General features: G+C 39.8%; 1 protein-coding gene across 6 annotated transcripts in view; it reads left to right on the forward strand.

The window, feature by feature from the left end:
- LOC133610462 (protocadherin-15-like) overlaps positions 1-12,166 on the forward strand; it is a 345,402-nt gene that overhangs the window by 196,087 nt on the left and 137,149 nt on the right. For all 6 annotated transcript variants that reach the window (XR_009815878.1, XR_009815880.1, XR_009815879.1 and 3 more), the window contains 2 exons: positions 8,094-8,234; positions 8,942-9,054. Coding sequence is in view for 3 of the 6 variants with exons in the window: in XM_061966744.2 (XP_061822728.1) it covers positions 8,094-8,234; positions 8,942-9,054 (254 nt within the window). In the remaining 3 variants the exon portion in view is untranslated. The remainder of the gene's footprint in view (positions 1-8,093; positions 8,235-8,941; positions 9,055-12,166) is intronic.

Genomic DNA, 12,166 nt, shown 5'->3' on the forward strand with positions numbered 1-12,166 from the left:
GTTCAGTTCCCCTTAAATGAATAGTTTTTTGTGTCTTTTTCTATACTGCTTTGTACATTATGATATGCTCAATCTTTACATGGATGCGGTTGGCTCTTAAGCCGATTTGAGGCAGCAATCTTTTCTTGAGCGATGTGCTTCCTGTCAGCCTCCATCAGCTGCATGGATTCAGGCTCTGCCGCTTTAGCATCAATCTGCTCCCTCTCAGGTCAAAAAGGAACAATATTCTGTCAGCGAGACGCAATAAAGCTGCGCCCCCCGTGCTCTGACAAGGAAGTGAACAGCGCACTGAGGGCCCCCTGGATACATATATACGTCAGTGTTTATGTCATTTACACCCTGCGGCCTTCAAATTTACTTCTCGACTTCTGCTGACTCAGCGCACTTTCATCAGGGCTTATGACAGACAGACAGCTCAAGTACTCGCTCACTTTGTCGGCCGGCGATAAAATAACGGCCATTTTACAAAAATGGATGTTAAAGTACGAGTGACTGTCGGGAGATTCCAGTGATCCTGGAGCTTTAAGACGCAACGTTGTGTGTTCATGCTGAAAAAGACACACGATGAAACCATGACACACCACAGATATTGTACACTTTTTAACTTTGACGTGATCTCTTCAGCTTTCAGCTTCTTTTAAATGTGTTTATTTTCAATTCACTTTGTCTGGGTTGAGTGAAAAATGTGTAATTAGTCTAAAATGCCAGCCCTCCACAAAAACATTCCCCATGCGACCGAAAATGTCTTAATGAAAACCATTGAACTCCTACCCACTTCTCCAAAGTGGGCTGGCTCAGGGTGGAGGACAGAGTAAAACAACTTGCACTGAGCCTAGTCTATAAAATCTGCTACACCTCCCTGATACCGAAGTACATGTCAAACTACTTCCTTAACGTAAATTACCGCCATAACCACAACACCAGGGGGAGCTCTACTAACCACGTTAAACCCAGATTCCGATCTAACAAAGGTCTTAACTCATTCTCTTTCTATGCCACATCAATGAGGAATGTGCTCCCAACAGGTATAAAAGAAAGGGCATCTCTATCCTCCTTCAAAACCGCAATAAAAGTACACCTCCAGGCAACTTCAACCCTAAACTAACACCCTCCCTGGATTGTTGTTAATAATCAAATGTAAACAATCAAATGCAGATATTTTTCTTATGCCTTCTGATCTCTCTCTCTCTCTCTCTCTCTCTCTCTCTCTCTCTCTCTCTCTCTCTCTCTCTCTCTCTCTCTCTCTCTCTCTATGTCCACTACTTGCTGTACATATCCTACCAAGTCAGACCTACACTGTTTCAATATCCATTTCTCTGTTCTCAATTGTTGATGACTGATGATAACAACCAAACCTAACCCCCCCGCCCCCACACACACACACTCACCCCGAATTGTAAATAATGTAAATAATTCAATGTATACACCCTGATGATTATCTTGTGTGATGACTGTATTATGATGATAGTATATATCAGGGGTGCTCACACTTTTTCTGCAGGCGAGCTACTTTTCAATTGATCAAGTCATGGGGATCTACCTCATTCATATATATAATTTATATTTACTTATTTATGAAATATATGTTTTTGTTGTCTGCGATGAGGTGGCGACTTGTCCAGGGTGTACCCCGCCTTCCGCCCGATTGTAGCTGAGATAGGCTCCAGCGCCCCCCGCGACCCCAAAGGGAATAAGCGGTAGAAAATGGATGGATGGATGGATGTTTTTGTTAATAAGTTAAAGGTGTTTAATGATAATGCAAGCATGTTTAACACATATAGTTAATATTGTTAAAAAATTAAAGGTGTTTAATGATAATGCAATCATGTTTAACACATAGTTAATATTGTTAATAAATTAAAGGTGTTTAATGATAATACAAGAATGTTTAATACATATAGTTAATATTGTTAATAAATTAAAGGTGTTTAATGATAATACAAGTATGTTTAATACATATAGTTAATATTGTTAACAAGTTAAAGGTGTTTAAAGATAATGCAAGCATGTTTAATACATATAGTTAATATTGTTAACAAGTTAAAGGTGTTTAATGATAATACAAGCATGTTTAATACATATAGTTAATATTATTAATAAGTTAAAGGTGTTTAAAGATGATACAAGCATGTTTAACACATATAGTTAATATTGTTAACAAGTTAAAGCTGTTTAATGATAATACAAGCATGTTTAACACATATAGTTAATATTGTTAATAAGTTAAAGGTGTTTAAAGATAATGCAAGCATGTTTAACACATATAGTTAATATTGTTAACAAGTTAAGGTGTTTAAAGATAATACAAGCATGTTTAACACATATGATTCCTTTCTTTCATGAAGACAACAATATAAGTTGGTGTAATACCTGATTCTGATGACTTTTGCATTGATTAGAATCAGACAGTAGTGCTAAAAACGTCCGCATTTTCGAATGGAGGAGAAAAAAGTCCTCCTTTCTGTCCAATACCACATAAAAGTGGTTGGTTTTTGGCATCTTATTTGTCCAGCTTCCGTACTCCTTTGTATATACTTTACAAGAAATACATTGTCGGCAAACTCCGTAGCTTGCTAGCTTGTGCACGCCAGCTTTCTGAGACTCGTTTTGTTAGCGCAACTGTGCAACTGTGCAGTCGGTCTTTGGAGTTTTGACGACAGGTACGGCGCCAGAGTCTGTTGAAATAAAGTGTTTCTCGCCTTCCTGTCGGTAATTTTAATGAGCTGGCAGCAGCCAGCGTCATCTCAGAAGACCCTCGGGTGCCGTGAATGTCAATCAAGTGACGAAAGTGACGTCATAGTGAAGATTTATGATCGCTCATTTTTAGGACTATTTTTTTAATGGCTGGCTGGTGATCGACTGACACACCCTCCGAGATCGACCGGTAGCTCGCAATCGACGTATTGAGCACCCCTGGTATATATGATAGTATATATCTGTATCATGAATCAATTTAAGTGGACCCCAACTTAAACAAGTTGAAAAACGTATTCGGGTGTTACCATTTAGTGGTCAATTGTGCGGAATATGTACTGCACTGTGCAACCTACTAATAAAAGTCTCAATCAATCAATCAATGAAAAGGCCATGTTTGATCCCACATTTATCTTAACATTAACTATGCAATCCTCTGTTATAACATTCAAATTTGAACAATTAGTTTTTGTTGTTTTAATTTTATATTTGTCCAACAGACTTTTTCCCATTCAAAGCATGCTGCAAAATGTTCTGTTAACTCTTGCAACTGAAATGTTAAGTATGTCGCTAATAGTTTTTGGAATGATGTACGGGGATTTCTGGACTATACAGCGCACCCACTAAGTATAAGCCTCACTTACCTAATTTTTGGACAAATGTTATTTTGTACATATATTTGTCTTTTAGCTGCAGGTGTACACACTGAAACATGAAATATTTGTATGTAAGTGCTTGTGCTCATTTTACAAATTGAACAAAAGACAGTGCCTGTAACGTAGCTTACCAGAGAGGCCACTGAGCGCAGCCTTCGTCCTGAAGTCATTTTCTGCTGCAAGCAGAGGTCCTGCTTTTGGAGGCCTGTTAGTGATAGTGGATTTTCGATCCGTGCACCGGCTGTTTCCTATGTTAATGGCCTTGTCGAATGTCCTCGGCTTTGGGGCTGCGTCCTGTGGATTTAGTTGCTTCTACTCCATGATGAGGGTGAGTCCATAAGGGGCTTAAATGGCTGACTGAATGATTGTGTGAGTGTGTTTGATTTGATTTGAACAATTTCATTGGTCACCCGTAACGCCTTGTGATAAGGCTAAACTTATTAGCAGCCTGTGAAGCTTGTGAACCTGTAAAAATCCATAAATTAGTCGCAGCAGTGTATAAAGTGCAGGGTTGAAAAAGTAGCGGCTTATAATCCGGAAATTACGATATATGTAAAACAACAAGAAAAGTGTTTGTGTATGTTAACTTACTCAAACAAATGGAAAACCAGTGGCGTAATCCAAGCATACAGGCCTTTTTTGTATAGTCATAAAAGTTTGGTATTTTAAAAAAAATTTAATAATGTGGTACCTCCACTAAAGTTAAAGTTAAAGTCCCAATGATCGTCACAAACACACACTAGGTGTAGTGAAATTTGTCCTCTGCATTTGATCAATCCCCATGTTCATACTTGCCAACCTTGAGACCTCCAATTTCGGGAGGTGGGGGGTGGGGGTGGGGGCAGGGGACGTGGTTAGGGCGGGGGCGTGATTAAGAGGGGAGGAGTATATTTACAGCTAGAATTCACCAAGTCAAGTATTTCATATATATATATATATATATATATATATGTATGTGTGGGAAAAAATCACAAGACTATTTCATCTCTACAGGCCTGTTTCATGAGGGGGTTCCCTCAATCATCAGGAGATTTTAATGGGAGCATTCACATACCATGGTTTATATAGGGCACAGAGTGGGTGTGTACAGGCTGGCGTAGGGGCGTGGTGATTGGCTCATGTGTTACCTAGGAGGTGTTTCCGTCTGTGGCGGCATGCTGTTACAATTTCGCTGCGCTTGTTGAGGGATGACAGGTCTGGACGGTAAATAATAAACAGTTTCTCTTTCAAGCATAGGTTGCATCTTTTATTACCACTATTGTAAGGTGTGCTGGATGCAAGAATTTGCCATGTTATTGAGTATTCAACATTATTGTCTTTGAGGTCCCAAATGTGTTTGCTGAGTTCTGTGGTATTCCGCAGGTTTTGGTTCCTGAAAGAAGCCTTGTGATTGTTCCATCTGGTTTTGAACTCTCCCTCAGTTAATCCTACATATGTGTCGGATGTGTTAATGTCCTTGCGTGTTACCTTGGATTGGTAGACAACTGATGTTTGTAAGCACCCCCCGTTGAGAGGGCAATCAGGTTTCTTTCGGCAGTTGCAGGCTTTGTTGGTTTTGGAGTCGCTCTGTCCGGGGGCCGACGGCTCATTTGCAATTGTTTTGTTGTGGTTTGAGATAATTTGTCGTATATTGTTCATACAGCTGTAGCTCAATTTAATGTTGTTCTTGTTGAATACTTTTCTTAGGGTGTTGTCTTTGGGGAAGTGTTTGTCAATCAGATTGAGGAATTTGTGTCCAATGTTAGTTGAGACGTTTTTGCTGTATGGGGGGTTGTACCAGATGATGTCGTTTCGTTTTCTGTTCTTTTTTGGTTGGTTTTCTGGCGTGGGTTCATAGGTGAGGGTGAAATTGTATCCGCTTTCATCAAGGGCTTTTTGGTACGGGGGGGTTGCTTGGTCAAATTCAGCTTTGCTAGATGACAGCATCGATAGCCTTTTATTAATTCCGGTAGGTATTCTTTTCGTGGTGGTGGGTGGGTGGTTGCTGTCATGGTGCACGTATTGGAGTGTTGTGTTGGGTTTCGTGAATGGTTGGTAGCTGTTATTTCTCAGGTTGAAAGTGACGTCAAGGAAGTTGACGGTTTGCTTGTTGGCTTCAATCGTGATCCGTAGGCCGTTCTCTTTGAAAATTTGGCATATGCGCTTCTTGGTATTCTCGCTGCTCCTTGGCGAGGCGCGACACACTGCCAGTCCGTCATCACGGTAAATACCAAGGTTCAGATTGAGGCTAGCGAGCTGGGAGAGGAGGAAACTCCCAACGAGTTCACACGTTTCTGCTCCGTCAAAACTTCCCATAGTGACGTCAAATGTTGCGTTGTTCTTTTTTTGCCATGGTGTACTGTTGTGGATGAGAATGGAGTTTTTTGCGTGGATGATGATGTTTCTTTCGTTGCCTGTGATTGAGTCGTAGTCTGAGGCGAAGTCTAGTGCTTGAGTCAGTAGGTCTTGCGTGATGGAAGGGTAAAATTCTTCGATATCAAAGGAGATAAAGTTGTGCTGTTGTTTGTCTTCCTCCACTATTTTTTTGGATAATCTTATTAAGACATATATATATATATATATATATATATATATATATATATATATATATATATATATATATATATATATATATATATATATATATGTCTTAATAAGGTTATCCAAAAAATAGTGCTCGATACCGTAGTAGAGCGCAATATATGTATGTGTGGGGAAAAAAAATCACAAGACTATTTCATCTCTACAGGTACCCCCCTCATGAAACAGGCCTGTAGAGATGAAATAGTCTTGTGATTTTTCTCCGGGTACTCCGGCTTCCTCCCACCTCCAAAGACATGCACCTGGGGATAAGTTGATTGGCAACACTAAATTGGCCCTAGTGTGTGGATGTGAGTGTGAATGTTGTCTGTCTATCTGTGTTGGCCCTGCGATGAGGTGGCGACTTGTCCAGGGTGTACCCCGCCTTCCGCCCGATTGTAGCTGAGATAGGCTCCAGCGCCCCCCGCGACCCCAAAGGGAATAAGCGGTAGAAAATGGATGGATGGATGGATATATATATATATATATATATATATATATCTATCCCCGCGACCCCGAAGGGAATAAGCGGTAGAAAATGGGTGGATGGATATATATGGATATATATATATATATATATATATATAAGAAATACTTGACTTTCAGTGTATTCTAGCTATAAATATATATTTATTTTATATATATATATATATATATATATATATATATATATATATATATATATATACATATATAAATAAATAAAAGAAATACTTTAATTTCAGTGTTCATTTATTTACACATATACACACACATAACCCTCATCTAGTCATTGTTGAGTTAAGGGTTGAATTGTCCATCCTTGTTCTATTCTCTGTCACTATCTGATGCATTGCTGTGTGGCACGCACAAAAGTGCTTTCATCAAATACACTAGATGGCAGTATTGTCCTGTTTAAGAGTGTCACAACATTGCTGTTTACGGCAGACGAACTGCTTTACTGTAGACGAAAACATGACTGCTGTTGTTGTGTGTTGTTGCCGTGCTGGGAGGACGTTAATGAAACTGCCTAACAATAAACCCACATAAGAAACCAAGAACTCGACCTCCATCATTCTACAGTTATAATGATTGTGCAGGCACGCTGTTTATATTGTGGGAAAGCGGACTCAGGTCCGCATGGAGCTGGAGGGGGCGTGGCCTCCAGCTCCGCCTGAATTTCGGGAGATTTTTGGGAGAAAATTTGTCCCGGGAGGTTTTCGGGAGAGGCGCTGAATTTCGGGAGTCTCCCGGAAAATCCGGGAGGGTTGGCAAGTATGCCCATGTTCACCCCCTGTGCGCCACGCCACACTCAATAATCTTTTGGTAATTTAGCCCCCAATTCCATCCCTTGATGCTGAGTGCCAAGCAGGGAGGCAATGGGTCCCATTTTTATAGTCTTTGGTAACTTACGAGCCTAGTTGGTTTTGTGATGGAGCTCTTAACTCAAAACACCACAGTTTTATAATGTAACATTTGTTTTAACAAGAAAAACTAACTTTTAGATGGAAAATATTGAATCAAAACAATACAATACAATGTACTGCTAACAACTACAGTAGTTTTGTAAAGTAATGTCAAACACACCATCAGCCGCTTTGCCACAGTGTCAGTGATAAATGTCCGCTGTTTGGATATTATTTCGACATTCTTTGCGGGTCGTTAGACCCATTCTACTTCTGTATGGTACAGGCTAGCAGTGATACGCTCGAGCAGCTTCACCAAGTTGGCAACACACCCAATCTTACGTGGTTCGCTGTGGCCTATGCCAACTAATGCCGAGAATGCTTATACCTCACATTTTTGCTTGCAGCTTAAAGCATAACAATTATCTGAAACACAGCTCTTATTTCAAAACCCTCTTAAAGGGGACTTATTACACTAAACCAATTATTTTTACCTATTGGTACCTGTTTTTGTGTATTTGGGATCTGTATAAGTCCCGGAAATTTGAAATCGAACCATGAAGGAATGACGGAGATATTTATAAATCAATCTTGCCTTCCTTCATACTTTCTCCAAATGAGCTGTTTGGAATTTGCCCCCAGTTGTGATGTTTTACAATCTGGCAGGTCAGCGGATAGCACCATATATGGTAGCGTATGGAAGTAATATTGTAGTGAAATGATTTGCAAATGTGTATTTTAGACTAACGGGCTGTCTGGCAGCAATGTTCTTCTGAGATGTGTTGTGTTGTCTCCACAGGGAACCCCGGCTGGTCTGGTGCGCTACACAGTGGATCCCGAGGCCTATTCGTACTCTGCCAGTATATTTGAGGTAGAGGACCTGACTGGAAACGTTGTGACCAGAGTGAATCTCAACGAGGAGCCCAACCTTAAGTTTAGAGTAAGTATGCAGTGTTTTGTGTGCCATGCTATAGTTCACATTCAAGCTTTTCACGTGTCTTCGTTATCTGTGACTGCCGACTGACTCCACCGTAGCTCGATAGCTTATCAGATTCCTTTTCCCAACTGTTTGCCCACAGTGGGGCTTCAGGGCTATGCTAATTGCATCTCATCTCTGGGCTTTAATTAACACAATAAGGATTTGAGATTCTCTCAAGGCATCTAATTTTATCTTACTGGCTCACAGTGGCTCTTACAAAACCACTGAAATGTGTGATTATGACTGCTATAACGCCACCAGAGGTTTTCTTACAAACCGTTATATTATATCAATGACTTGTCTGCTTGTTTAATTCACGGTATTAAAAAAATTAAAAGTAAATATAGGTTCCATAGCTGTCCACTAAACTACAGTATTACAGTATCTATTGGTCATTGTGCATAAGGGAGAACACAGGTTTTTGCGATATTTAGGTTAAGCTCTCATTCGAATACCCTTTGGGTCCGGTCACCCGCAGTTATCCCCCAATTAAAAAAGGAAGCACCGTTAAGTAGGAAATAATAAGCACCCCATTCGGACATGCACTCATTCTGAACCCGGTGGAAGTGATTTGCTTTTTAAATTGCAGGTTGTGAGAATTCCCGTGATTTTTCTCTTTTTACGTTCATGGACTGCAATGAACCACATGCTTGTTCCTCATTTGGCAGCTGGTGGTGGTGGCCTATGATGATGGCGAGCCTGTGAAGCGGAACACCACGCTGGTGGAAATCACCGTCCTCCAGCCCTCCATCATTCCCGTCTTTACTCAGGAAGAATACAGGTAGGCACAGGTGAAATTATCTACCTCATCTTTATATACATATACACATATATATATATATATATATATATATATATATATATATATATATATATATATATATATATATATATATATATATATATATATATATATATTAGGGCTGCAACAACTAATCGATTAAATTCGATTATAAAAATAGTTGACGATTAATTTAGTCATCAATTCGTTGGATCTATGCTATGCGCATGCGCAGAGGCAATTTTTTTTAAATTTAAAAAATGTTTTTTATTTTTTTATTTTTTTTATAAACCTTTATTTATAAACTGCAACATGTACAAACAGCTGAGAAACAATAATCAAAATACGTATGGTGCCAGTATGCTGTTTTTTTTCCCAATAAAATACTGGAAAGGATAGAAATGTTGTCTCTTTTATCCGATTATTAATCGATTAATCGAAGTAATAATGGACAGATTAATCGATTATCAAATTAATCGTTAGTTGCAGCCCTAATATATATATATATATATATATATATATATATACAGTATGTATATATATACACGTATATATGTATATATATATATATATATATATATATATATATATATATATATATATATATATATATATATATATATATATATGTTTCTAATTTATATTTATTTATGAAACCGACATTTTTAGTTAACATGTTAAAGGTGTTTAATAAAAATACAAGCATGTTTAACACATATAGATGTCTTTTTTTCATGAAGACAAGACTATAAGTTGGTGTATTACCTGATTCTGATGACTTGCATTGATTGGAATCAGACAGTAGTGCTGATAACTTCCACAACTTCGAATTTACATTGTGAAGCAGAAAATCCTCCTTTCTGCCCAATATAACATGAAAGTAGTTGGTTTTTGGCATCTTATTTTCCCAGCTTCCATACTCGTTTTATTTACACTTTACAAGAAGTACATTGGCGGCAAACTTCGAATCTTGCTGGCTTTGTGAGACTCGTATTTTGTTAGTGCAGGCAGGATGAAGCAGCACTTTTATTGTGAAGAGACAGGAACGGTGCGGTCGTTCTTGAGGCTTTTCACAGCAGGTACAGTGTGAGAGTATGTTCAAATAAAAAGTGTTTCTCGCTTTCCTACCGGTTGTTCTTTTCTTAATACTGAGTTTGCAGCAGCCAGCGTCATCTCACAACATCCTCAGGTGTTGAGTATGTCAATCAAGTGACAAAAGTGACGTCATAGTGAAGATTGATAATCACACATTTTTAGGTCTATTCTTTTAATGCCTGACTGGCGATTGACTGACACACCTTCCGCGATCGACCAGTAGCTTGTGATCGACTTAATGGGCATCCCTGCCTTAGACTTTAGGAAAAAGCATGGTTTTGAACACCAAGTAAATATTACATATACACTATATTGCCAAAAGTATTTGGCCACGCATCCAAATGATGAGAATCAGGTGTCCTAATCACTTGGCCCGGCCACAGGTGTATAAAATCAAGCAGTTAGGCATGGAGACTGTTTCTACAAACATTTGTGAAAGAATGGGCCGCTCTCAGGAACTGTCATAGGATGCCACCTGTGCAACAAATCCAGTCGTGAAATGTCCCCGCTCCTGAATATTCCAAAGTCAACTGTCGGCTTTATTATAAGAACATGGAAGCGTTTGGGAACAACAGCAACTCAGCCACGAAGTGGTAGGCCACGTAAACTGACAGAGAGGGGTCAGCGGATGCTGAAGCGCATAGTGCAAAGACTTTCTGCGCAGTCAGTTGCTACAGAGCTCCAAACTTCATGTGACCTTCCAATTAGCCCACGTACAGTACGCTGAGAGCTTCATGGAATGGGTTTTCATGGCCGAGGAGCTGCATCGAAGCCATACATCACCAAGTCCAATGCAAAGCGTTGGATGCAGTGGTGTAAAGCACGTTGCCACTGGACTCTAGAGCAGTGGAGACACGGTCTCTGGAGTGATGAATCATGCAATTCCATCTGGCAATCTGATGGACGAGTCTGGGTTTCGAGGTTGCCAGGAGAACGTACATTTCGGACTGTATTGTGCCGAGTGTGAAATTTGGTGGAGGAGAGATTATGGTGTGGGGTTGTTTTTCAGGAGTTGGGCTTGGCCCCTTAGTTCCAGTGAAAGGAACTTTGAATCCTACAGGATACCAAAACATTTTGGACAATTCTGTGCTCCCAACCTTGTGGGAACACTTTGGAGCGGGCCCTTTCCTCTTCCAACATGACTGTGCATCAGTGCACAAAGCAAGGTCCGTAAAGACATGGATGACAGAGTCTGGTGTGGATGAACTTGACTGGTCTGCACAGAGTCCTGACCTGAACATCTGTGGGATGAATTAGAACGGAGACTGAGAGCCAGGCCTTCTCGACCAACATCAGTGTGACCTCACCAATGCGCTTTTGGAAGAATGGTCGAAAACGCACTCTGCAACCATGTGGACAGCCTTCCCAGAAGAGTTGAAGCTGTAATAGCTGCAAAAGGTGGACCAACATCATATTGAACCCTATGGGTTAGGAATGGGATGTCACTTCAAGTTCATATGTGAGTCAAGGCAGATGGCCAAATACTTTGGCAATACCTGCATTATCCTTTCCATTCTTACCCTTTCCATCCTTTGAAACTGATCTACTGTGTGGAACAATGTCCCTTGTGGATCAATAAAGTTTGTCTAAGTCTAATTATTGGTTCAAATATCAATGAAGACTATGATAAAAGTTTGTTGATGCAGGAACAGTTTAACTTTTGAACCTGCTTGAAAGTTAAACAAATCTTGAAGGTTGCCTATTGTTGATTACCAAACAATCATCTCCTTCACTTTTAGGGATTGGTAGTGAAGTTGGCACTTATATAGGTACCGACTAAAGTCTGTTGGTACTACTGGGTACCAGTTCACGTACCATCAAACTGTGCCATATTTAGATACAGTTGTTGCATGTACAGATGGATGGATGGATGGACATCACATCCGGTTGCAGACTCGCACCGGCTCAAGCACTGAGCCGGGAAACAAGCATGTACATCCAGGGTAGTTAGACGCTACATTTGCGCAAGTTACATTTTGGATAAATTGTACTTGTCAGAGTAGTTTTAATGCAACAT

This window comes from Nerophis lumbriciformis, linkage group LG11 (genome assembly GCF_033978685.3).
Source record: "Nerophis lumbriciformis linkage group LG11, RoL_Nlum_v2.1, whole genome shotgun sequence".
In the NCBI taxonomy this organism is placed as follows: domain Eukaryota; kingdom Metazoa; phylum Chordata; class Actinopteri; order Syngnathiformes; family Syngnathidae; genus Nerophis; species Nerophis lumbriciformis.